The sequence below is a fragment of the Bufo gargarizans genome, chromosome 3, assembly GCF_014858855.1.
Source record: "Bufo gargarizans isolate SCDJY-AF-19 chromosome 3, ASM1485885v1, whole genome shotgun sequence".
In the NCBI taxonomy this organism is placed as follows: Eukaryota; Metazoa; Chordata; class Amphibia; order Anura; family Bufonidae; genus Bufo; species Bufo gargarizans.
Window position 1 is genome coordinate 402,351,349 of NC_058082.1, and position 23,319 is coordinate 402,374,667.

Here is a 23,319-nt window from a genome sequence, read left to right on the forward strand (position 1 = left end):
TCTGCTTTGCATGTCTTGGGTCTCTGTGTCGTTATCTGTTTTGACACTGGCCATGTGATCACTGCAACCAATCACTGGCCTGCAGCAGTGACATATCAGAGCAGAGACGGAACCAGAATCCGGCGTCGGGGATCAGGAAGGTATGATCACCACTGAGTGTCTGGCCATATTGTGAGCTCTGTAAAAACATAAAGGTGAACAACCTCTTTAATAGGCACATAGAGCTCATGGCTCTCTCTCTCTGCCATTTTTTCAGGCCATCTACTACTTTGAAACAATTGTTCAGCTGCCCTATGAAGTGTTTCAGCTAGAAGCTGTCAAACTTTTCTTCCTCAAATTTGACATCCCTTGGGCTCCATTATTTTTTTATCACTGCTCCTCATTTAGATGCATCAGCATGATTAACCTGGTTGTTTTTTCTCCTAAGGATAACTACACATTTGCTCAACCTGGAATTCAGAAAAATGTGAAGGCCCTTGAAGAACTTGTGAGCCGAATTGACGGTCTGTTCATATTATTGCTTGCTTACTTGTGAAAAGAACATTTGTCTGTATTCAGCTTTATCCCCTTTAGTTGCTTGCACCTCATCTCACATGGTCTAAGGAATTGGATCCCCGTGGGAAAAAAAATCCCTAAATAATTAGGCTAGTTTCACACTAGCGGCAAGGAACTCTGACAGGCTATTCCGGCGGGTGAACAGCCTGTCGGATCCGTGCTGCTGCTAGTGCACGGGTGCCCCCGGACTACCGCTCCGGCCCCATTAACTATAATGGCGGCGGGCCGGAATTCCGGCGGCAGCACAACAAACATGCCGAGATGCGGCCGGAATAAAACTACGCCAGCTGGAGTTCCTTGCCGCTAGTGTGAAAGTACCCTTAAAATGGGTATTCCAGTTTAAATTTTAAGTTTATATAATAGGAAATCATACAATTTTCTAATATACACGTCTTTAAAATTCTGCATACATGCCTTTCTTATATCAGCCAGTTGACCCCGTTATGCAGAAGGATGGTATAGTCCTGTGTAATGTATCCATGGCATCAGACACACTTTACACCCTGCCATTCAATAAGCAGTGTTACATGACATACATCTACTGGGTCAGCACACAGAACACATTCATGTGATAGGTCTGGTGGTGGGATCATTATATTTATTGTGGCTATTACAGTAACTTTGTGTACCTGTCTGTAGTGATTTGTAAAATGGCCGCCCCTCTCTAAGTGAGATCTGTTACTACACAAATCAGCTATAATAGTTTGACCCAAGACATATATACATATATATATGCACTTTATATACCTATTTATAAATAGTCTTTTGGACTAATAATTTTTGACATATGCCTCTTGTTTATTGTTGTTAAGACTGAGTCTTGCGGCAGAGTGATCCGGCAAGCAGTTCTGCATGCAAACGGACAGCATTTGTAGACTGATCCGGATGCTGATCCGTCTTACAAATGCATTGCAAGAACGAATTCCTCTCTCCGGATGTCATCCAGAGAAACGGATCCGTTATATATACTTTTTCACATTTTTACCGGTCTGCGCATGCGCAGACTGGAAGGACAGATCTGGCATTGCAGTATTTTTAATGCCGGATCCGGCACTAATGCATTTCAATGTAAATTAATGCCAGATCTGGCATTCCGGCAACTGATCTGGAATTTTGGACGGAGGTAATACCGCAGCATGTTCAGTGACTGAACTGATGACATCCTGATGCATCCTGAACTGATTGCTCTCCATTCAGAATGCATGGGGATAAAACTGATCAGTTATTTTCCGGTATTGAGCCCCTATGTCGGAACTCGATGCCGGAAAATAAAAATGTTAGTGTGAAAGTACTCTTAGGACCTAATAAATCTATTTAAAACTCTCAGTTGTGTTGCATACCTTCTATTATTTGTTAGGTAGCAGTTCTTTTCACAGCGCTCCTAGCAGTGGATCGTGGCTGGGTGGTAGCTGCGCGCTGCTACCAGCCTCCCCTATGGTCTCTGTCCCTCCCTTGCTATTAGTGAATTTAGACCTCCACTTATAACCATAGGATGCTATGCTCCTGTTCCTAAAATTCCCTTAAACTCTGCCCCCCGACATGTTTCGCCAGTTACAGTGACGTCTTCAGGGGAATCTGCAGTGATTGTTTGGGGTCGGCGGGATGGTTCTTTTAATGCCTCAGAGTCTGACATCACAACATGTGCGCCCCATCACCACGGACCTACTATTCATATATTAGTCTATGGTTTATTATAGAAATACGGACGAGCCTCCTCCTTTCTCTTGTGACGCACTCACCCCTCCGTACCTCCCCTCTGTCAGTCAGCACAGCGCAAGTCTTTGAACTTAGAATGTCCGTCTCCTTCATCTTAAGCCTCATGCACACGTCCGTGAAACACGGACCGCGTGATACCGGCCTGGATTTCTTCTGAGTGCCGGAGCGCACTGCGTCATTGGTTGCTATGACGCGTTGCGCTTCCTGCTGCCGCCGCAGTACAGTGTTACACTGGTATAGATCATGGATCTTTCGTAGAGAAGTTCACTTTCTCGCTCAAATGCTTCAATACTCGAGCAATTCCTTCTTGCTCGTAAGTATTGGCCTACAGAAATACCTCTCCTAAGGGCCGGTGGGTGATAACTCTCACTGGAGAAGGCTATTTGTTGACATGGTTTTCCTATAGACTTCAGTAGACGTTGTCATCAGACTCCAGGGCAATAGTTAGGTCTAGAACAGACATGCTCAACCTGCGGCCCTCCAGCTGTTGCAAAACTACAACTCCCGAACAGCCTACAGCAGGACATTGTAGGAGTTGTAGTTTTACAACAGCTGGAGGGCCGCAGGTTGAGCATGAGCAGGTCTCGAAAATTCAACCATTTTTTGTGTATCTCCGCAGTAAATTTGAAACCAACTGTGTTATCATTCACGACTGCTACAAATTGAGTAAAGTGTCTTTCCGTGCCTTCCCACAACATCAATACATCATCTATACCGACCCCAAAAGTAACGTGCTTTTGGGAAATCAATGTGCTTTTCCATGAATACAATTCTTTTTTCCCACCACCCTAAAAATAAATTAGCAAAAGTTGGTGTGCGTATTGTGCCCATTGCGGTCCCGGTAATTTGTAACTAATTGTTCCCATCGAAAATAAAATAATTCTGAGTAAAAAAAAATCGTAATAAAGTGAGAACTAAGGAATTGTGTTTGTGAAATTGTATCCCTCTTGTGCTAAAATAATGACTAATTGCTTTCAGTCCTAAATGGTGTTGGATACTGGTATACAATGCCTCCACATCGAGGCTTGCAATCATTGTAGTCTCACTAAGGCCTCATGCACACGTCAGTATTTTTTCACGGTCCGCAAAACGGGGTTCCGTTGGTCCGTGATCCGTGACCGTTTTTCGTCCGTGGGTCTTCCTTGATTTTTGGAGGATCCACGGATGTTTTGGTGTCCGCCTGGCCGTGCGGAGCCAAACGGATCCATCCTGAATTACAATGCAAGTCAATGGGGACGGATCCGTTTGACGTTGACACAATATGGTGCAATTGCAAACTGATCCGTCCACATTGACTTTCAATGTAAAGTCTGGAGTCCCTTTTATACCACCGGATCAGAGTTTTCTCCAATCCGATGGTATATTTTAACTTGAAGCGTCCCCATCACCATGGGAACGCCTCTATGTTAGAATATACTGTCGGATATGAGTTACATTGTGAAAACTCATATCCGACAGTATATTCTAACACAGAGGTGTTCCCATGGTGATGGGGACGCTTCTAGTTAGAATATACTACAAACTGTGTACATGACTGCTGCCTGGCAGCACGCGATCTCTTACAGGGGGCCGTGATCAGCACAATTAACCCCTCAGGTGCCCCCCCTCCCTCCCTCTATTGTAATAAGAACATTGGTAGCCAGTGTGCGGCCCTCCCTCTATTGTAATAAGAACATTGGTGGCCAGTGTGCGCCCTCCCCCGGCCCCCCCTCCCTCCCTTCCTCTATTGCAATAAGAACATTGGTGGCCAGTGTGCGGCCTCCCCCAGCCCCCCTCCCTCTATTGTAATAAGAACATTGGTGGCCAGTGTGCGGCCTCCCCTCTCCCCCACCCCCGATCATTGGTGGCAGCGGAGTTCCGATCGGAGTCCCAGTTTAATCATTGGGGCTCCGATCGGTAACTATGGCAACCAGGACGCTACTGCAGTCCTGGTTGCCATGGTTACTTAGCAATAGTAGAAACATCATGTCCGGCCGGGAGCTCCTCCTACTGGTAAGTGACAGGTCTGTGCGGCGCATTGCTAAATGAACTGTCACTAGTAGGAGGAGCTCCCGGCCGGACACAGACATCGCAGCAGCCAGCAGGTAAGTATGATGCTTCTACTATTGCTAAGTAATCATGGCAACCAGGACTGCAGTAGCATCCTGGTTGCCATGGTTACCGATCGGAGCCCCAGCGATTAAACTGGGACTCCGATCGGAACTCCGCTGCCACCAATGATCGGGGGGCGGCACCTGAAGGGTTAATTGTGCTGATCACAGCCCCCTGTAAGAGATCGGGTGCTGCCAGGCAGCAGGGTGCAGTCATGTACACAGTTCATTGTATATTCTAACTAGAAGCGTCCCCATCACTATGGGAACGCCTCTGTGTTAGAATATACTGTCGGATCTGAGTTTTCACAAAGTGAAAACTCAGCTCTGAAAAAGCTTTTATGCAGACTGATCTTCGGATCCGTCTGTATGAAAGTAACCTACGGCCACGGATCACGGACACGGATGCCAATCTTGTGTGCATCCGTGTTCTTTCACAGACCCATTGACTTGAATGGGTCAGTGAACCGTTGTCCGTCAAAAAAATAGGACAGGTCATATTTTTTTGACTGACGGGATACACGGATCACGGTCTCGTCTGCAAAACGGTGCATTTTCCGATTTTTCCACGGACCCATTGAAAATCAATGGGTCCGTGAAAAAAAAAACTGAAAACGGCACAGCGGCCATGGATGCACACAACGGTCGTGTGCATGAGGCCTAACTTGTATACCCTGGAGTTTGACGAGAACGTCCTTCGTATCTTTAAGATAAGATGAGAGACGGGGTACAAATGGGGACATAACTTGATCAACATAATTACTGATACCTTCACACAGGCTTTGGTTCCCTGATACTATGGGTCTTCCTGGGATCGTGTTCCCGTTTTTATGTACCTTTTGGAATGGTATTAAAGGTCGCTATTGTAGGTCTAGGATTAAGTAGAACTTTATATTCCCTTTTACGTTCTTTTGCCGATATCGGTATGTCTTTTTACACAAAAAAAAAAAAAAAAAACTTTACAGTTCGATTCTTGGCCAGTTGTTTATGTATTACTATCTTTCAAAATTGCCATCACCATCAACTTGTAATCTGTTTTGTCCATTAGTACTGCATTTCCCCCCTTTTATCTGAAGGCTTAATCTCTAAATCGTTGTTATCCATAAGTGCTTGCATTGCCTCTCTTTCCTTTATACTCAAGTTATGTCCGATTGTCGTTTTTCTAGTTTTATTTTTTAGAGATCGACCGTCACTACAAAGGCTTGTATATTTGCATATTTAGTAAAAGGGGGAGTGAATTTTGATTGGGGGGTTAGCGTACTAAAAGGCGCACTCGGGGTTATAGGCTCACCTCTATGTTCCTTTTGCAGTTCTAATATTTGGATTGCCTTTTTTCCTCCTTTTTTTTTTTTTTAGACGTTTGGTTTGGATCTTTTTCTTTTTTTCTTTTTGAATTCTTTGTGTAGTGCTAGTTTGCTAGCGAATAGATTAATGTCTTTCAGCCACGTAAAACAATCAAAGTAAGGTGCTGACGTGAATGATAAGCCCTCTCGTATCAAGCTTTTTATGTTCTGGTTTCAGTGTTATTTTAGATAAATCTGCATCTCAATATCGCGTTGGTCAGTGGTTATGTTTTTTGCTAATACCCCCACTTGTCCCGTTCGCTAAATTAAATCCCTGGTACTAAAAAAGGTGTTATCGGTGTCATAGTATTGTTTTTTTTATTGACGCACCTTGTTGAGATGACGAAGAATCACTGCCCATTCCCCTGAAGACGTCAGTGTAACTGGTGAAACATGTCGGGGGGCAGAGTTTAATGGAATTTTAGGAACAGGAGCATAACATCCTATGGTTATAAGTGGAGGTCTAAATTCACTAATAGCAAGGGACAGAGACCATAGGGGAGGCTGGTAGCAGCACGCAGCTACCACCCAGCCACGATCCACTGCTATAATAGGAGCGCTGTGAAAATAACTGCTACTTAACGAATAAGAAAAAGGATGCAACACAACTGAGGGTTTTAAATTGATTTATTAGGTCCTAAGAGTACTTTCACACTAACATTTTTATTTTCCGGCATCGAGTTCCGTCATAGGGGCTCAATACCGGAAAATAACTGATCAGTTTTATCCCCATGCATTCTGAATGGAGAGCAATCAGTTCAGGATGTCATCAGTTCAGTCACTGAACATGCTGCGGTATTACCTCCGTCCAAAATTCCAGATCAGTTGCCGGAATGCCAGATCTGGCATTAATTTAATTTTAATCGACTATGTAATAAAAGTTAAGTCTTAACATCCATAAACAAGAGGCATATTGTAAATAACAGTTTCCACACAGAAACTGACTGCTGTGCTGCTGCAGGTAGTAGTACTGTATATACGTTTGGCTTTGGGAGGGCTGAGAGTAAAAAAACGAAAAATGGTTTGAAAGGGTTAAGGAGAGGCAAATGCACAGATATAATAAAGGTCTGTGAGCAAAATTTTAAATAGATGTAAGGCTACTTTCACACTAGCGTTCGGGCGGATCCGTTCTGAACGGATCCGCTCATAATAATGCAGACGGAGGCTCCGTTCAGAACGGATCCGTCTGCATTATTTTTAGCATAGAACAGCTAAGTGTGAAAATAGCCTAGTACGGATCCGTCCAGACTTTCAATGTAAAGTCAATGGGGGACGGATCCGCTTGAAGATTGAGCCACATTGTGGCATCTTCAAACGGATCCGTCCCCATTGACTTACATTGAAAGTCTGGACGGATCCGCACGGATCCGCACGCCTCCGAACGGCCAGGCGGACACCCGAACGCTGCAAGCAGCGTTCAGCTGTCCGCCTGTCCGTGCGGAGGCGAGCGGAGCGGAGGCTGAACGCCGCCAGACTGATGCAGTCTGAGCGGATCCGCCTCCATTCAGACTGCATCAGGGCTGGACGGCTGCGTTCGGGGTCCGCTCGTGAGCTCCTTCAAACGGAGCTCACAAACGGAAACCCGAACGCTAGTGTGAAAGTAGCCTAAATTAGAAAGTTGTTTGACATCCTGTTGTCTAAAGAAATAAATGTGATCATTAAAACCAGAGTACCTCTTTAGGCAGAATCTGCTTTTGTAAATGAACCCCTAGAAAAGCATATGGCACATACATGAACAACTTTATAAATTATAGACATTTTGGAAATAGAAAAGAAAAAAACTCCAGTATGTTCACCTCCTTGCCCAACATAAGCCTCTGGGAAGGTCTGACAGCACTTATACTTCTTAAAGCAGGGGGTAGCCAAATTCATAGTCACAACCCACTGGTTGACCCACAGTATTCATTTGAAAATGTAAGGACTACCACCCCCAAGCAAGTACAACTGCGTTTTGGGCTGTTCTGTGGCTCTGTTTGCCTCTCCTACAAAGACAGTGTAACATTCCTTCGAGTGATGCACCATATTCAGGCCATAGGATATATTGATGAACCACTGCTCTTGATAGGTGGAGACAGCAGTGGCTGGCATGCAGTTGGGGGTTGGCACTGAGAGGATAATCTATAGTTTTAGATTGTTTGTTTGTGTAGCTTTACATCCCCATTCTCACATTCCTTTATCTTATATTTACTTTTACATTAGGTAAGGTACATAGTCATCTTCGAAAATATGACGTTGAATATCTCCAATTTGCTTTTCGATGGATGAATAATCTGCTAATGAGGGAACTTCCTTTAAGATGTACTATACGATTGTGGGATACTTACCAGGTACCGAGATTTGTTGCTATGCTTTTCATGTGTGTATTGCTCACTGTCCGTACTCTAAATTCCATAAGCTTGTTTTTATTAATTCTGGAGACCTTCTTAAAGGGGACATATCACTATCTTCACCCCTCCAGCCACCCTGATATGAGCATCAGAGCATTTCATGATCCGATGCTCTCCTTTACCCTGGACTGAATCGCGCAGGAGCAAATATATTTTTAGGAGATCCGGTGACTACCAGGTAGATAAAATAGGCGGCGGCTTCCTCCTAGAAGTGAGCCCGGAGAGGTCACTGACACTAATGGCCAGGCTTTAGCACTGATCTAACCTGTAAAACAGCTAGGGCAGCGCTAAAGCCCTCCTATCAGAGCCAGTGACATCCCTGGGAACACTGCTAGGCGGAAGCCTCCGCCTAGCAGTGTGCTATTGTAAACAAAAAAGCCCTTCACTTGTGTGATCCAGCGCATGGCAAGGGAGAGCATCGGAGCATAAAAATGCCAGGGGGTCGGAGGGGTGTAGATAGTGATATTTCCGGGTTCAGCTCTAACCCACCAGTTTTGGTAAGTTTGCTACACTATAAGCTATTTCACTTACCCTACATTACTTTTTTCATACAGGTTGCTTTTTTTTTTGTATGTCTTGTTTCTTTTGGTGGGGGCACTTATGTTTTTTTATGTAACACCAATTCCTTTTGTGGTTATGCAGAAAAAAAGGTGTGGCATATCACAGTGGAAATATAAGGTGTGATCCATATTTTAACTTTGTATTTGTTATTTAAAGGGATTCTGTCACCAGTTTTAACCCCCTCCAGATAAAAATATGGTTATGTTCAGGGAGCTTTACTGATTCCTAATGTGGTCTTATAAATGTAATCTGTAGGGTCATTTTGCCTAAAAAACGCTATTACTAACCTGTCATTCATACAAATAAGGTGCCCAAGGGGATGTAAATGGATCCAAGCTGCCGCCTGCACCCGCCGCCGTTCGTGCCCAGTGACGCCTTTCCTGACCTCAGCGCCGCCTCATAATCCTGTGTGACGCCTCCGGCTCTCCCTCCCCCCTCCTTCTGCTCTAACATCTCACGCGTGTGCACAGGCCTCTGCCTGATGCGCCCGTGCGGACTTCTCCGTTCGGCTTCATGGAGCGAGTGTGCAGGTCATCGGGAGGTTGAGCGAAGTGCCGGCGCATGCACACTTCGCTCCATGAAGCCGAACGGAGAAGTCCGCACGGGCGCATCAGGCAGAGGCCTGTGCGCACGCGCGAGATGTTAGAGCAGAAGTAGGGGGGAGGGAGAGCCGGAGGCGTCACACAGGATTATGAGGCTGCACTGAGGTCAGGAAAGGCGGAGCTGGGCACGAACGTCGGCGGGTGCGGGCAGCAGCTTGGAGCCATTTACATCCCCTTGGGCACCTTATTTTTATGAATGACAGGTTAGTAATAGCGTTTTTTAGGCAAAATGACCCTACAGATTACATTTATAAGACCACATTAGGAATCAGTAAAGCTCCCTGAACATAACTATATTTTTATCTGGAGGGGGTTAAAACTGGTGACAGAATCCCTTTAACTATGTTTTTGTTCAGGTAGAAGCAAAACCATTTTTCCATATTGGTAACCTGGAATCTTCTGTTTTCACAGGCAGAACCTGAAGGCTTTTCACATTTCCACCTTTATGTTTGTTCTGCTTTTCTAATTAAATGGCGCAAAGAAATTTTAGATGAAGTAGATTTTCAGGTACGTACTGACTGCCGTTCAGATGGGTTTGCTTGTTATTTATCTATAAAGTACATACATCACATGTATTTATTGGGTCAGTTAAACTGGTGAAGTCATTAAAAGTGCTTGCAGATGATCAGCCAAATTATCGGCCATGACATTTGCACTTTAGATACAGTTCCCTCCTCTTCGGTCTACATTACCTTCCCCTGCTCAATGGTAAAGGGGTTTTCCAGTTTTATATAAATAAAGCTTAATCACTTATAAATTTATAAAAATATACATTTAACATTCCAAATCGCTTCACGTTTTAATTCCTCATCATTTTCAAGTTATTAGTGTGCAGTCAGTGAATTAGAGCGTTCATATTTACATCAAGTCACAGCAGATTTCTCCACAGCCCATCCTATTCTCAGCTGAGAAGTGGGTACATTTGTATGCAGTGTAGGCAATGCTCAGTGATAGTGTTGAGCGAGCATGCTCGGCCGAACTGCTGTTCTGCTCAAGCATCGCTATGCTCGGCACATGGCGGTACTCGGCCGAGTACCGCATGTGCTCAAGCGCCATGCTAGAGTCTCCTCACCGCACGTTTTGCTGCTGCTATGCAGTCAATAAACGGGCAGGTAAGTACTGCCCTCACTGTAATACCAGTGGCCATGTTGGCTACTGGCATTACAGTGATTGGATGGCCGGAACACGTCATCGGGTGCTAAATAGCACCCGATGACGCGTGTTCGGCTCATTTGTAGTCAGGGAGAGCTGCGCTTCGGAAGGGACAGAGAGTGTCGGGAGTCTGATCGCAATCAATTTAGTAGAAAAACGTTTCAAAGACCCAAAAGTCCTTTTAAGGACTATTGTGTGTGGTGGCAGGCTGGCAGTATTTTATAGCTACAGTACAATTTTTTATTTTTTTTTGCAGCGTTTTCAATACTTTTTCATATAGAGGGTGTCTGCAGTGACTAGAGACATCTGTCAAATACATTCTGTGTGTCAGGGACAGAGATTGGAGAAATATAAGTGAAAACTACTATATTTTTTTCCATCGTTTTCAATACTTTCTATAGAGGGTATCTGCAGTCACTTTTGACATCTGTCCAATACCTTCTGTGTGTCAGGGCCTGAAATTGGAGAAATATAACTGAACATTAATATATATATTTTTCCATCATTTTCAATACTTTTCATATAGAGGGTGTCTGCAGTGACTAGAGACATCTCTCAAATACATACTGTGTGTCAGGGCTAGAAATTGGAGAAATATAACTGAAATCTATTTTCCTTTTTCCATACTTTTATGTACTTTTTCCATATACTGTGCTTGCTGTGAACTGTGACTTCTGTGCCACATCTTGTGTGTCAAGCGTGCATATAACATTTAATATGCGCCAGGCGAGCAGTAAGGGACGGGGATAGTGGCTGTGATGCTGATGGTTCACGCAGAGGCCGTAGCCCTGGGCGCGTTGAAACTGTGCCTGTTGCCAGAGCACAAGAAAAACAATTATCCACGATACTTAGCTTCATATCCCAGTTTGCAGAGCATCACAGGACAAAACTCTTGAAGTCAGACCAGTGCGACCAGGTGGTCGGTTGGATTGCAGCAGATAATGCTTCCAGTCTGTTAAGCACCACCCTGTCTTCCACAAAGTCCAGTCTCAATAGCCAAGAGTCTGGTCAAGAGAATCCTCTCCCTGATCCTCCTTCCTCCCACCATGGAGAGTATGGCCAAACATACCATTACTTGATTTGGCCCTCTCGCCAAGCACACTTGAAGAGGGACATGAGATCTTGTGCCCGGATTCCCAACCTCTTGAGCATCCACAGTCACAAGAACATGATGGTGGGGAACGGCAATTAGTGTTTAATGAGGTGGATGATGATGAGACACAGTTGCCAATGAGTCAACCGCAATTACTTGTCTCACTTGATCTTGTGCCCGGATTCCCAACCTCTTGAGCATCCACAGTCACAAGAACATGATGGTGGGGAACGGCAATTAGTGTTTAATGAGGTGGATGAGGATGAGACACAGTTGTCAATCACTGAGGTTGTGGTTAGGTCAACAAATCAAGAGGATGATCAGAGTGAGGAAGAGGAGGTGGTGGACGATGAGGTCACTGACCCAACCTGGGAAGGTGGAAAGCCGAGCGAGGACCGCTGTATAGAGGGGGAAGAATCTGCAGCACCGCAACGGGCTGGAAGAGACAGTGGGGTTGCAAAAGGGAGAAGGTGGGCCACACCAAATGGGCCCGCAACTGTTCCGCAGAGCACCCCCTTGCGTAAATCTCCCTTGCCACGGTGTAGGTGTTCCGCAGTATGGCGCTTTTTTTAGGAAAGTGCGGACGACAAAAGAATAATAGTTTGAAACCTGTGCCACACCAAATTGAGCCTGGGGCGTGAACACTAGCAACCTCCCCACCACATGGCATCCAAGCCCTGTAGTAAGTTGGACGAACGCCTGGGTCCACAATCTGTGTCTGCGGGGCACACCACTGACTCCTCTTCCCCTATGGTACGTGCTGGCCAATTGCCTGTCGAAGGCGCAGGTGAGGATGCCTCTTGCCCTGCACCTGGACTTTTGCAAGCACCATCAGCGACCATATCCACTTCCCTGTCACAGCGCAGCGCCCTTATGTCATTACCCCAGGCATTTGAACGTAAGCGCAAATACCCAGCCACCCACAGGCCTTAGCACTAAATGTGCACCTTTCAAAATTACTGGCCCTGGAAATGTTGCCATTTAGGCTTGTGGACACTGAGGCCTTCCGCATCCTGATGTCTGCGGCCATCACGCGGTACTCTGTCCCCAGCCGCCACAATTTTTCAAGGTGTGCCGTGCCCGCCTTACACCAACATGTGTCCCGAAACGTCACCCGTGCCCTGACCAACGCAGTTACTGGGAAGGTCCACTTAACCACGGACACATAGACAAGTGCATTTGGCCAGGGACACTACATTTCCCTGACGGCACACTGGGTGAACGTTGTGGAGGCTGGGAGCAAGTCACACCCTGGGATGGCACAGAATTGCGGGCTCTACGTCGATCAGGGTTTCCCTAAGCACCTACGTTAGTGGCTCCAACCCCCACTTCTCCTCCTCCACTTCCACCTCCAAATTAGCTGGAAGCAGTGTAGCACTGCAGTGGGGAAGCGTCAACAGGCCGTGCTAAAGCTGATATGCTTAGGGGACAGACAACACACCGCCGCAGAGCTGTTGCAGGGGATAAGAGACCAGACTGAGCTGTGGCTCTCGCCACTTAACCTAGAACCAGGCATGGTTGTGTGTAATAATGGCCGTAATTTGGTGGCGGCTTTGGAGCTCGGCAAGCTCACACACATCCCTAGCCCACGTCTTAAACTTAGTCTTTCAGCGGTTTCTCAAAACCTACCCCAATTTCCCTGAGCTACTGGCGAAGGTGTGCTGCGTGTGTGCACATTTCCGCAAGTCATCGACAGCTTCAGTCGGTCAACGCTGCAGCAGCGCTTTAATTTGCCAGCTCACCGGCTGTTGTGCGACGTGAGCACGCGCTGGAACTCCACATTCCACACGTTGGCCAGGCTTTGTGAGCAGCAGAGGGCAGTAGTTGAATACCAGCTGCAACATGGTCGTCGCCTTTCCAGTCAGCATCTGCTAATCAGAAGCAAGGAGTGGGCATGGATGTCTGACCTCTGTGACATTTTAAGAATGGTCAGCGGCGATAACTCTATTATCAGCATCACCATCCCACTTCTGTCTCTACTCCAACGCTTGCTGCTTACAATTAAGGACGACGCTTTGCATGTGGAAGAGGTGAAAACGGGGGAAGAAGACATTACACAGGGTAATGGCCAGACCACCCTCCATCCATCTTCTTAGCGTGAATTGGACGATAAGGAGGAACAGGAGACGGTTGCCTCCGCTACAGAGGTTAGTACCCATGGAAGTTTAATTCCATCTGTTCAGGGTGGGTGCCGCAGGGGAGGGCTGGCAGCCTTAGTCCTGGGGGGGCAAATCCAGTCAAGTGGCCCATTTTTATCCCCACCCATTATTAAAAGCCCCTCCTACATATAATAGGCCACTTCCAACAAACACCATATAGCTGACATTCTATAGTTGAGGCCTGTCTCTAAACATCATACTGAGAGGGGAGGGCCTGTCCTGGCTGCACTGCCTGCTTCACATTGTACAATAAACAGCAGGCTACAGCCAGGAAGCTCCTCCATCCCCAGATCCTGCTCAAGGCCTGTGGTTCCCCCCACCATCTGCCACCCGCCCATGGCCTGCTGCCCCCTTTGGCTGTCCTCACCCAGCTCTGAATCCTCCTTCTGCAAATGGCAGGGGGAGGAGCCGGAGCATCTCCTCTCCTCTCCTACATAGCACAACATACCTCTTACATCCAGTGATGTGACCTTTGTTGTAGACGTTCTCTTTCCTCATCTTCTCCATTTAGACCAGACCGCCATGATGATTTTTCAGCCATCTCCCATCTCTGCAGAGATTGACAAACAGACATTAGTTTCCCACATTTCCATCATCTTCACATCTTCTGAACACCCTTTCCTGCCACCCCCAATACTATATTGCAGAAACAGTCCCCCTGGAAATACTACTACTACCACACAGATAGTGCCCCCTTCATTAATTATTGGCACACAGTGCCCCCCGCAGTTGAGCTAATGTCCCCATAATGTATGCCAGTATAAAATACCCCTATATAGTGCCCCAGTAAATGCCCTCATAGTGCTCCTCTCCCCCTTTCCCATAGTGTCCCCCATAATATGCCAGTAAAAAAATGCCCCTTCGTAGTGCCCTCAGCAGATGTCCCTAAAGTGCTCCTCTCCCCCATAATGTGCCAGTAAAAAAATGCCCCTTCTTAGTGCCACTATATGCCCCAATAGTGCTCCACTCCCCCATAGTGCCGCTCTCCCATAATGTGCCAGTACAAAATGCCCCCTTAGTGCCCCCAAATGCCATAGTGCCCCCATAATGTGCCAATAAAAAAGGCCCCTTTAGAGCCCCCACTTCCCCATAGTGCCCCCAAATAATGCCCCTATAGTGACACCAGATGCCCCATGGAGCCTCTCACCCCTATAGTGCCCCCATATTGTGCCAATAATAAAAAAAAGCCCCTTTAGAGCCCCCAGATACCCCCATAGTGCTCCTCTCCCCCATGGTGCCCCCCCATAATGTGCCAGTAAGAAATGCCCCCATAGTGCCAGCCCTCTTCCCCCTATAGTGCCAGCCCCCCCCCCCCCCCCCCCCATAGTACCAGGCTGCCAGCTCCCCTCCATAGTGCCAGTTCCCCCCACAAAAAAAAACACTAATACTTACCTTCATCAGCAGCGATGCAGGCCTCTTCCGGCCTGTGTCCCTGCTGTGTGCTGCCCGACTCAGGCGGCGCGATGATAATGACGTCCTTTCGCTGCCTGAGCCGGCTTCTGATGGGCTGCAGGCATTAGTGCCTGCGGCCTATCAGAAGAACAGGGGAGGGACACGCCTCTCCCTCCCCGGCCCCACAGCACACAGCCGCCGAAATTACATCCAGGGCCGCGCCGCCTGTGGTGATTGGCGGTGCGGCCCTGAAGAATGAGAAATAAAAATAATTTTTATAAAGACAGGCGGCCCAGCAGCCGTTTTTTTATGGCGGCCTGGGGGGCAATTGCCTCTCTGCCCCCCGGCCCAGCCCGCCCCTGGTGGGTGGGCAGAAGAGGATGAGGAGATTGAGAGTGATCCTCCTGATGACAACAGCAAAGTCTTGCCTGGCACACATGGCTGACTTGACTTCACGTTTGGCTGCCTTTCCCACGACCCGCGTGTTATACGCATTTTAGACAACACTGATTACTGTGTGTTCACCCTTCTTGAACCCCACTACAAAGAGAACTCCTAATCTCTCATTCCTCTGGTGGAGAGGACAAGCAAAACGGTGCTATACCAGAAGGTCCTTGTTGCTCCAATTGCTCCAAATTTGAAAGGGCAGACATCCAAATGGATCGTTGCCTTCACAGGGACGTGCGATCGCCTAGAAGTTATCTAGAGTCAGCAAAGCGGCTGCAGGTCCTCACCTACAAGTCCAGTCTTAGTAGCCAAGAGTCTGGTCAACACAATCCTCACCATGATGGCACACTGGGTGAACGTTGTGGAGGCTGGGAGCAAGTTGGCTGCTGGCACCAGACTTGCCCTCCAATAAATCCTTGTTAACGGAAAGTGTTCTCATTCTAATAACAGGGCCATTATACGCATTTTAGACAACACAGATTACTGGGTGTTCATCCTTCTAGACTTCCACTACAAAGAGAACTTCTCATCTCTTATTCCTCAGGTGGAGAGGACAAGCAAAACGGTGCAATACCAGAAGGTCCTTGTTGAAAAATTGCTCCAAAAATTTCCATCTGACAATGCTGCCGAGTCCGTACTTCATTGGCCAACCGAGTAGGGGAGACAAGGGGAACACACAGCAGTTCCATCAGAGGCAGGGCAACACTCTCCAAGGCCTGGGACAGTTTCATGACACCCCGCCCTGATGCGCGGCCTAGTGTCACAAGGAGGGAAAAGTTTTGGAAGATGGTGAAGGAGTACGTAGCAGACCGTGTCAGCGTCCTCAGTGATCCCTCAGTGCCTTACAACTACTGGGTGTCCAAGCTGGGCACATGACACGAACTGGCGCTCTACGCCTTGGAGGTGCTGGCCTGCCCTGCCGCCAGCGTTTTGTCTGAGCGGGTATTTAGTGCTGCTGGTGGCATCATAACAGATAAGCGTATCCGCCTGTCAACTGAAAATGCTGACAGGTTGACTCATAAAAATGAACAAGGCCTGGATTGCCCCAGACTTCTCAACTCCACTAGAGGAAAGCAGATGAACAAGGCATTTTAAATGTGTTGTTTAATGTACTCAATGCACTGTATTCCCATGCACCCCTTCCACCACAAAAAAGGGTATATGGTTAAATCTTCCTTTTCTCATCCTCCTCCTCCTCTGTCATCATATCAACATGCTTATTTGTCGCATATTATGCCCACGCATATCATTTTTTACAGGGTCAGCTCAAATGCAGGCCCTCGCATAAAATGTTTTACAGGGTCAGCTCAACTGCAGGCCCTCACATATAATATTTTACAGGGTCAGCTCACCTGCAGGCCCTTGCATATAATGTTTTACAGGGTCAGCTCAACTGCAGGCCCTCGCATATAATGTTTTACAGGGTCCGCTCACCTGCAGGCCCTCGCATATAATGTTTTACAGGGTCAGCTCACCGGCATGCCCTCGCATATAATGTTTTTACAGGATCAGCTCGCCTGCAGGCCCTCACCTACAATCTTTTACAGGGTCAGCTCACCTTCTGATGACAGCGAAGTCTTGCCTGTTTGTACTCTGGCTCACATGGCTGACTTAATTGGCTGCCTTTCCCACGACCCGTGCATTATAGGCATTTTAGACAACACGTATTACTGGGTGTTCACCCTTCTTGAACTCGCTACAAAGAGAACTTCTCATCTCTCATTCCTCTGGTGGAGAGGACAAGCAAAACGGTGCTATACCAGAAGGTCCTTGTTGCTCCAATTGCTCCAAAGTTGATAGGGCAGACATCCAAATGGATCATTGCCGTCAAAGGGACGTGCGATCGCCTAGAAGTTAACTAGAGCCAACAAAGCGGCTGCAGGCCCTCACCTACAAGTCCAGTCTCAGTAGCCAAGAGTCTGGTCAACACAATCCTCACCATGATGACACACTGGGTGAACGTTGTGGAGGCCGGGTGCAAGTTGGCTGCTGACACCAGAGTTGCCCTCCACTAGATCCTCGTTAACGGAAAGTGTACTCATTCCAATAACGGGGCCGCTTAGGAGTGCTGTATTGTTATTTATTAAGAAAAGGGGGGTTAGTCAGCACCTCCCAATGTGCAGGTGCACGCTGCTATGGCTAAAAACTGAAAAAAAAAACTGCAAATCAGATAAAGTACAATAATGCCATAGTCAAAAATATTAGTCTGCCGGACGTCAATCTCTGTAAGACGAGTCCTAACACTAAATACTACCTGTTATGCTCCAAAATGGCCGCCATAAAGTTCAGGAAGTGTTTGATCCACATGCATGCTGGATCCACTCTGCCTTTTACAATTTTTTGGTGCCAAATTGGGCTCCATTACTTACAAGGGATGCAGGTACCAACATGCATGCCGAGCGCCCACTCCATACCTTTTCGTTGTGCCAGATAGCTTCCAATAAATATAATAAGAGGAGGCCACAGCTTTATACTGAGACTAATTAAAATCAGCCTATGGGGCAGACAGGCTAGTCAGGAGTGCACGACTATCTGGAGTGCCACACCTCCAGCACTGTAAATCTACAAAGAAAAAGGGGGTTAGTCAGCACCTCCCAATGTGCAGGTGCACGCTGCCATGGCTGAAAGCAGAAAAAAAAGAGGAATGCAGCAGCACCCTGTTGTTGTTGTTGTTGTTATTTATTGTCACTACCTCCCGAAGTCGGGAGTGGGTAATCGAACCCCGATTCCCTGTTACCCGTGATCACCATGGTAGGTGCAGAAAAGAACCTCGAAAGTTGATAGGGCAGACATCCGAATGGATAGTCGCCGTCACGGGGATGTGCAATCGCCCAGAGGTTATCTAGAGTCACTAATGCGGCAGCAGGCCCTCGCCCCTAAGGTTTTAGATGGTCCGATCAGCAGGGCCTTGCTGAAAATGTTTTTGAGAGTCACCAATCATAATTTTTCAAGGGTGTGTATGATGCCCTACTTTATATGTAACAAAGGGTGTTTTGGAGTGTCGGTTCCTTGTAATTTTTGGCAGCCCTTTCACTTAGTGCATAGGCTTTATGAGTGTAGGAGTCCCACTCCTGAACAATTGTACCACAATGTGAATGAAGCCCTCCTTTATGTTATATAAAGGTTGTATCGGAGTGCCTCTTCCTTGTAATTTTTGGCAGCACTTTATATACAAGTAAATATACAGGAAAGAATGGTTTTGTGCATATTATTGTCAGTCTGTAAAAGTGGCGTACTACTCGGACAACATCGTTCCCAGCAGCGACCTGGGAGTCCAAGATGCATCCAGACATCCTCCCCATGCTGTTCCAAAAGCATTTCGGTGGCGTTTCCATAAATTTCCATCAATTTCTGACATTTTTCCTATGAACCAGGCACCCTCCCCTCTTCAGAACAGGGGGTACCTGGTTTAATGCTTGGGTTCTCCCATTGACTTCCATTATACTCGGGTGCTCTGTCGAGCACCTGAACATCCCAATGTGTTTGGCCCGAGCATGACGGTGCTCGTTCAACACTACTTAGTGACTAAGGCTGGCTTCACACCTCTGTTCTTTCCGTCATAACGGAACAAAGAAAACAGTGGTGATGCAGGATCCATCATAAGAGACAGAAACCAGTGGTGTCCAACGCATCTCACTGACTGTAATGGGGTCTGATGGGTTTCCATCATGGTATCAATCATTTTACTGGATCAAGTAGCACAGTTTGCTGCAATGCAGCATCCAGTGGAGAGGTGAATAAAACCTTGACTACATGAGCAGTTCCCCAAATCTCATTGATAGTTTGCTATAATGTATCAGTATGGGGTGCAGGCTGTTAATGTCACAAAGTATTAGCTATGTACAGCTTGTGAACGTAAACCTTTAAAGGCTGATCAGCTTGGGTGTCGGGAATCTGAGTCCTGCCAATCTCATGTTGATAATCTATCTTGAGGATAGGTCATTATCTACTAGCACTACACATCCCCTTTAAGCATTAAAGGGGTTATCTAATGATTAATGTAAAAAAAATGAAAGTCAGGCATAATATAGTGTGTAGCAATCTCTTTCTAATAAAGCTAGAACCAGCCTTGTACCCCACATAGATCTAGAAATCTCCCTATTGAATGCTGTGCTAGGCAGCTTAGGGATCATGTCTCTTCTCAGGGAGTGGGTCCTTTCTGTTACAGCTTTTTCATTCAGAAGGCCATATGAACGAGTCCGCACCCGTTCCGCAATTTTTGCAGAACAGGTGCGGACCCGTTCATTTCAATGGGGCTGCAAAAGATGGCTCCGCAAAGGATAGAGCGGACAAATATAGGCATTTTCTATTACTGTTGCGGCCATGTGCAGTCTGCAAATTTCAGAACGCACACGGCCGGTATTCGTGTTTTGCTGATCCACAAAACAGCTCTCTGAATGAGGTCTAACTGTCACGACTTGACCTGACTATTGACAGTTTAAGGATGGAACTGAACATGTGTGAACTGGCCATTCAGATTAGGGTAAGTTCACACTTGGGTTGAACGGATCCAGCAGGCTGTTAACCAAATCCGGCCAAGCCAGATACTGCCATACCTCACTATTTGCACCAGTGTTTGTCCTGCCAAAACCCAGCCAGAAAGAGACTGGATCCCATTATAATCATTGGGATCTGGCAGTGAACGGCAGTATCCAACTGGATCTGGTGAACTCCGACAAGCTGCCAGATCTGTTCAACACAAGTGTGAACCTACCTTTAGTAGGTGGTCGTGCACATTACTATACAGACTGAACCCAAGTGTGAACCTACCTTTAGTAGGTGGACGCGCACATTACTGTACAGACTGAACACAAGTGTGCAAGAGAAAATAGTCGGCACTCACTCTGTTTTGCACGTTGCACGGGATAGGATTAGATCCACGTATATTCAAGGAAAAGTCCCAGCAGTCGTGTCTTCAGTCAATCAATAGGATATTTATTTCAACAAAGAAATGTCCACAATCCTGGACGCGTTTCGGCTAGCATGCCTTCATCAACAGGTACAGATAAATAAAATGACCTAGTTTATATAAGGGAATATACTCCTCCCCTTTTGACAACCTCACCTACTCCCATTATCTACACAGGTGATGGGAGGGGTGCATAATTAACAAAGAAAATACACCCATCATTAACACTATAAGTGGGTCTGTGTCTCAGACTATATTTCACAATCACATATATGCAAGAAATAATTCAAAACCATATGTATATTTATATGTATTTATATATTTATGCCATACATTGCCGGGTATAAGATCCCTCACCGAATATTAGAAGTCTGAAAAATAAAAATAAAAACATAAGTATAATGTTAGCTTACTAAATGTGCATAATCTCATAATCCCTATTAAGGCCTCTGGGATGTAAGGTATCCAACGTATGGATCCAATACACCTCTCTGCGCAACAGCAACTTCTTCAGATCACCTCCTCTCCTAGGTCTTTTGACCTGTTCCAATACTTGAAACCTCAACTGTGCTATCCCATGTTTGCACTGTTCAAAATGAAATGGGATAGGTAACAATAAATTTTTTGTGCGGATGGTAGATTTATGTTTCCCAATGCGATCCCTAATCGTTTGTGTAGTCTCCCCAATATATAATAGGCCACAAGGGCACTTTATCAAATATATCACATTGGTGGATTCACATGTGAAAAAACCTTCAATTGAGAAAGGGCGTCCACTATGGGGATGAAAAAAAATGTAGAACCTCGGATTATATGGGAACATTGGGAACAGTGCAAACATGGGAACGTGCCCTTACGTTGTGTCGCTAATACCGATTGCTTCAGGGTCTTCTTTGTGCTTCCAATATCTGAATGTACCAATTTATCCCTGTAACTAGAGTTCTTCTTGTTACATATCAAAGGTGGATTTTTGAACTCTTCAATAATAGGATAAGCCTTCTGCAACAGAGGCCAATGTTTCCGGATGATATTATCCAATCTCTGGTTAAAGGGATGAAATGTATGTACTAGTGCTACCCTAGATGATACATCTCTAGATGATTTATCAGATTCAGTGAGTTTTATTTGTGTTTGACTAAGGATAGAATGGGGATAACCCCTTTGTTCAAATCGCTGAGTCATCTCATTCATCCTGACAAGTTGCATGTCAGGGTCAGATACAATGCGCTTTACTCGCTGATACTGAGATTTAGGGATAGCTCTTTTCAATTCTGGTGGATGAGAGCTTGTGAAGTGGAGGATGCTGTTCCTGTCCGTATCCTTCCTAAATAAATCTGTAGATAACCTGCCGTATTGATCCTTTATCACCATCGTATCCAGAAAGCTAACTTTTTCACTATCCTGAACCAATGTAAATTTTAAACCCTCATATGCATGGTTAAGGTGGTCAAGGAAGGTCAAAAGGGTCTCATGTGGCCCCGCCCATATGCAAAAAATGTCGTCAATGAATCTTTTCCAGATAAGGACATTATTTGAATACCATACGGTGTTATATACTTTTAATTCCTCAAATTGCGACATATATGCATTTGCATAGGGCGGGGCCACATTAGACCCCATCGCGGTTCCCCGCCTTTGTAGGTAAAAGTCATCTTCAAACATAAAATAGTTTTCATATAATACTAATTTCAATAGCTGCAACAAAAATTCCTGTTCATCATTGGTATATTGACTTCCACCTAATAATGATTTCACTGCTTCAACACCAGTAGCATGGTCTATAGAGGTGTACAGACTTACCACGTCTATAGTTACTAAGAGACTGTCAGGTGGAACTGTTTCCAAATCGGCTATTGTGTTGAGAAAATGCTGTGTATCAGATAAAAAGGATTTTGTATCTTTACTCAAAGGAGTCAAAGCCCTTTCCAACACAATAGCCAATGGTGATAATATAGAGCCAACAGAAGCCACAATTGGTCGCCCTGGGGGGTCAATTAAGGTCTTATGTACCTTGGGCAAAATATAGAAAACCGGGGTAATCGGTGTATGATTGATCAAAAAAGTATGTAATTTTCCATCAATAACCCCTACATACTTTTTTGATCAATCATACACCGATTACCCCGGTTTTCTATATTTTGCCCAAGGTACATAAGACCTTAATTGACCCCCCAGGGCGACCAATTGTGGCTTCTGTTGGCTCTATATTATCACCATTGGCTATTGTGTTGGAAAGGGCTTTGACTCCTTTGAGTAAAGATACAAAATCCTTTTTATCTGATACACAGCATTTTCTCAACACAATAGCCGATTTGGAAACAGTTCCACCTGACAGTCTCTTAGTAACTATAGACGTGGTAAGTCTGTACACCTCTATAGACCATGCTACTGGTGTTGAAGCAGTGAAATAATTATTAGGTGGAAGTCAATATACCAATGATGAACAGGAATTTTTGTTGCAGCTATTGAAATTAGTATTATATGAAAACTATTTTATGTTTGAAGATGACTTTTACCTACAAAGGCGGGGAACCGCGATGGGGTCTAATGTGGCCCCGCCCTATGCAAATGCATATGTGACGAAACCAACCTCGCCACGGTGTTTTGGAGGGGGCTGGTTGCCAGCCTCCTGCCTCAGGATTATGGCCCATACTAACTTTAAAGAAGACAGGCCGGCTGCACAGCTTAAATCTGTCTTTGGAATTGTATTTTGTCATGTGAGGGTACCCAGATGGCTAGTTTAATTGTATTCGTGTGGTCTGAGTGCCATTCGCCTAATGATATGCACTCAGACTTGAGCTATCTGGGAATATGTTAAATGTCTGTGGTTGCTGGGAGGGTGTGACATTGTGTGTTTAAATGGTGATTTCTGTCCTGTTGTCCCCACATGTGTATTGGCGATCTCCCCTTTGT

General features: G+C 45.9%; 1 protein-coding gene across 1 annotated transcript in view; it reads left to right on the plus strand.

Annotated features, from left to right (window-relative positions):
- Positions 1 to 23,319, plus strand: part of TBC1D22B (TBC1 domain family member 22B) — a 90,301-nt gene that overhangs the window by 59,928 nt on the left and 7,054 nt on the right. The window contains exons 10-12 of the mRNA XM_044288325.1: positions 428 to 503; positions 7,904 to 8,031; positions 9,666 to 9,761. Of these exons, the coding sequence (XP_044144260.1) occupies positions 428 to 503; positions 7,904 to 8,031; positions 9,666 to 9,761 (300 nt within the window). The remainder of the gene's footprint in view (positions 1 to 427; positions 504 to 7,903; positions 8,032 to 9,665; positions 9,762 to 23,319) is intronic.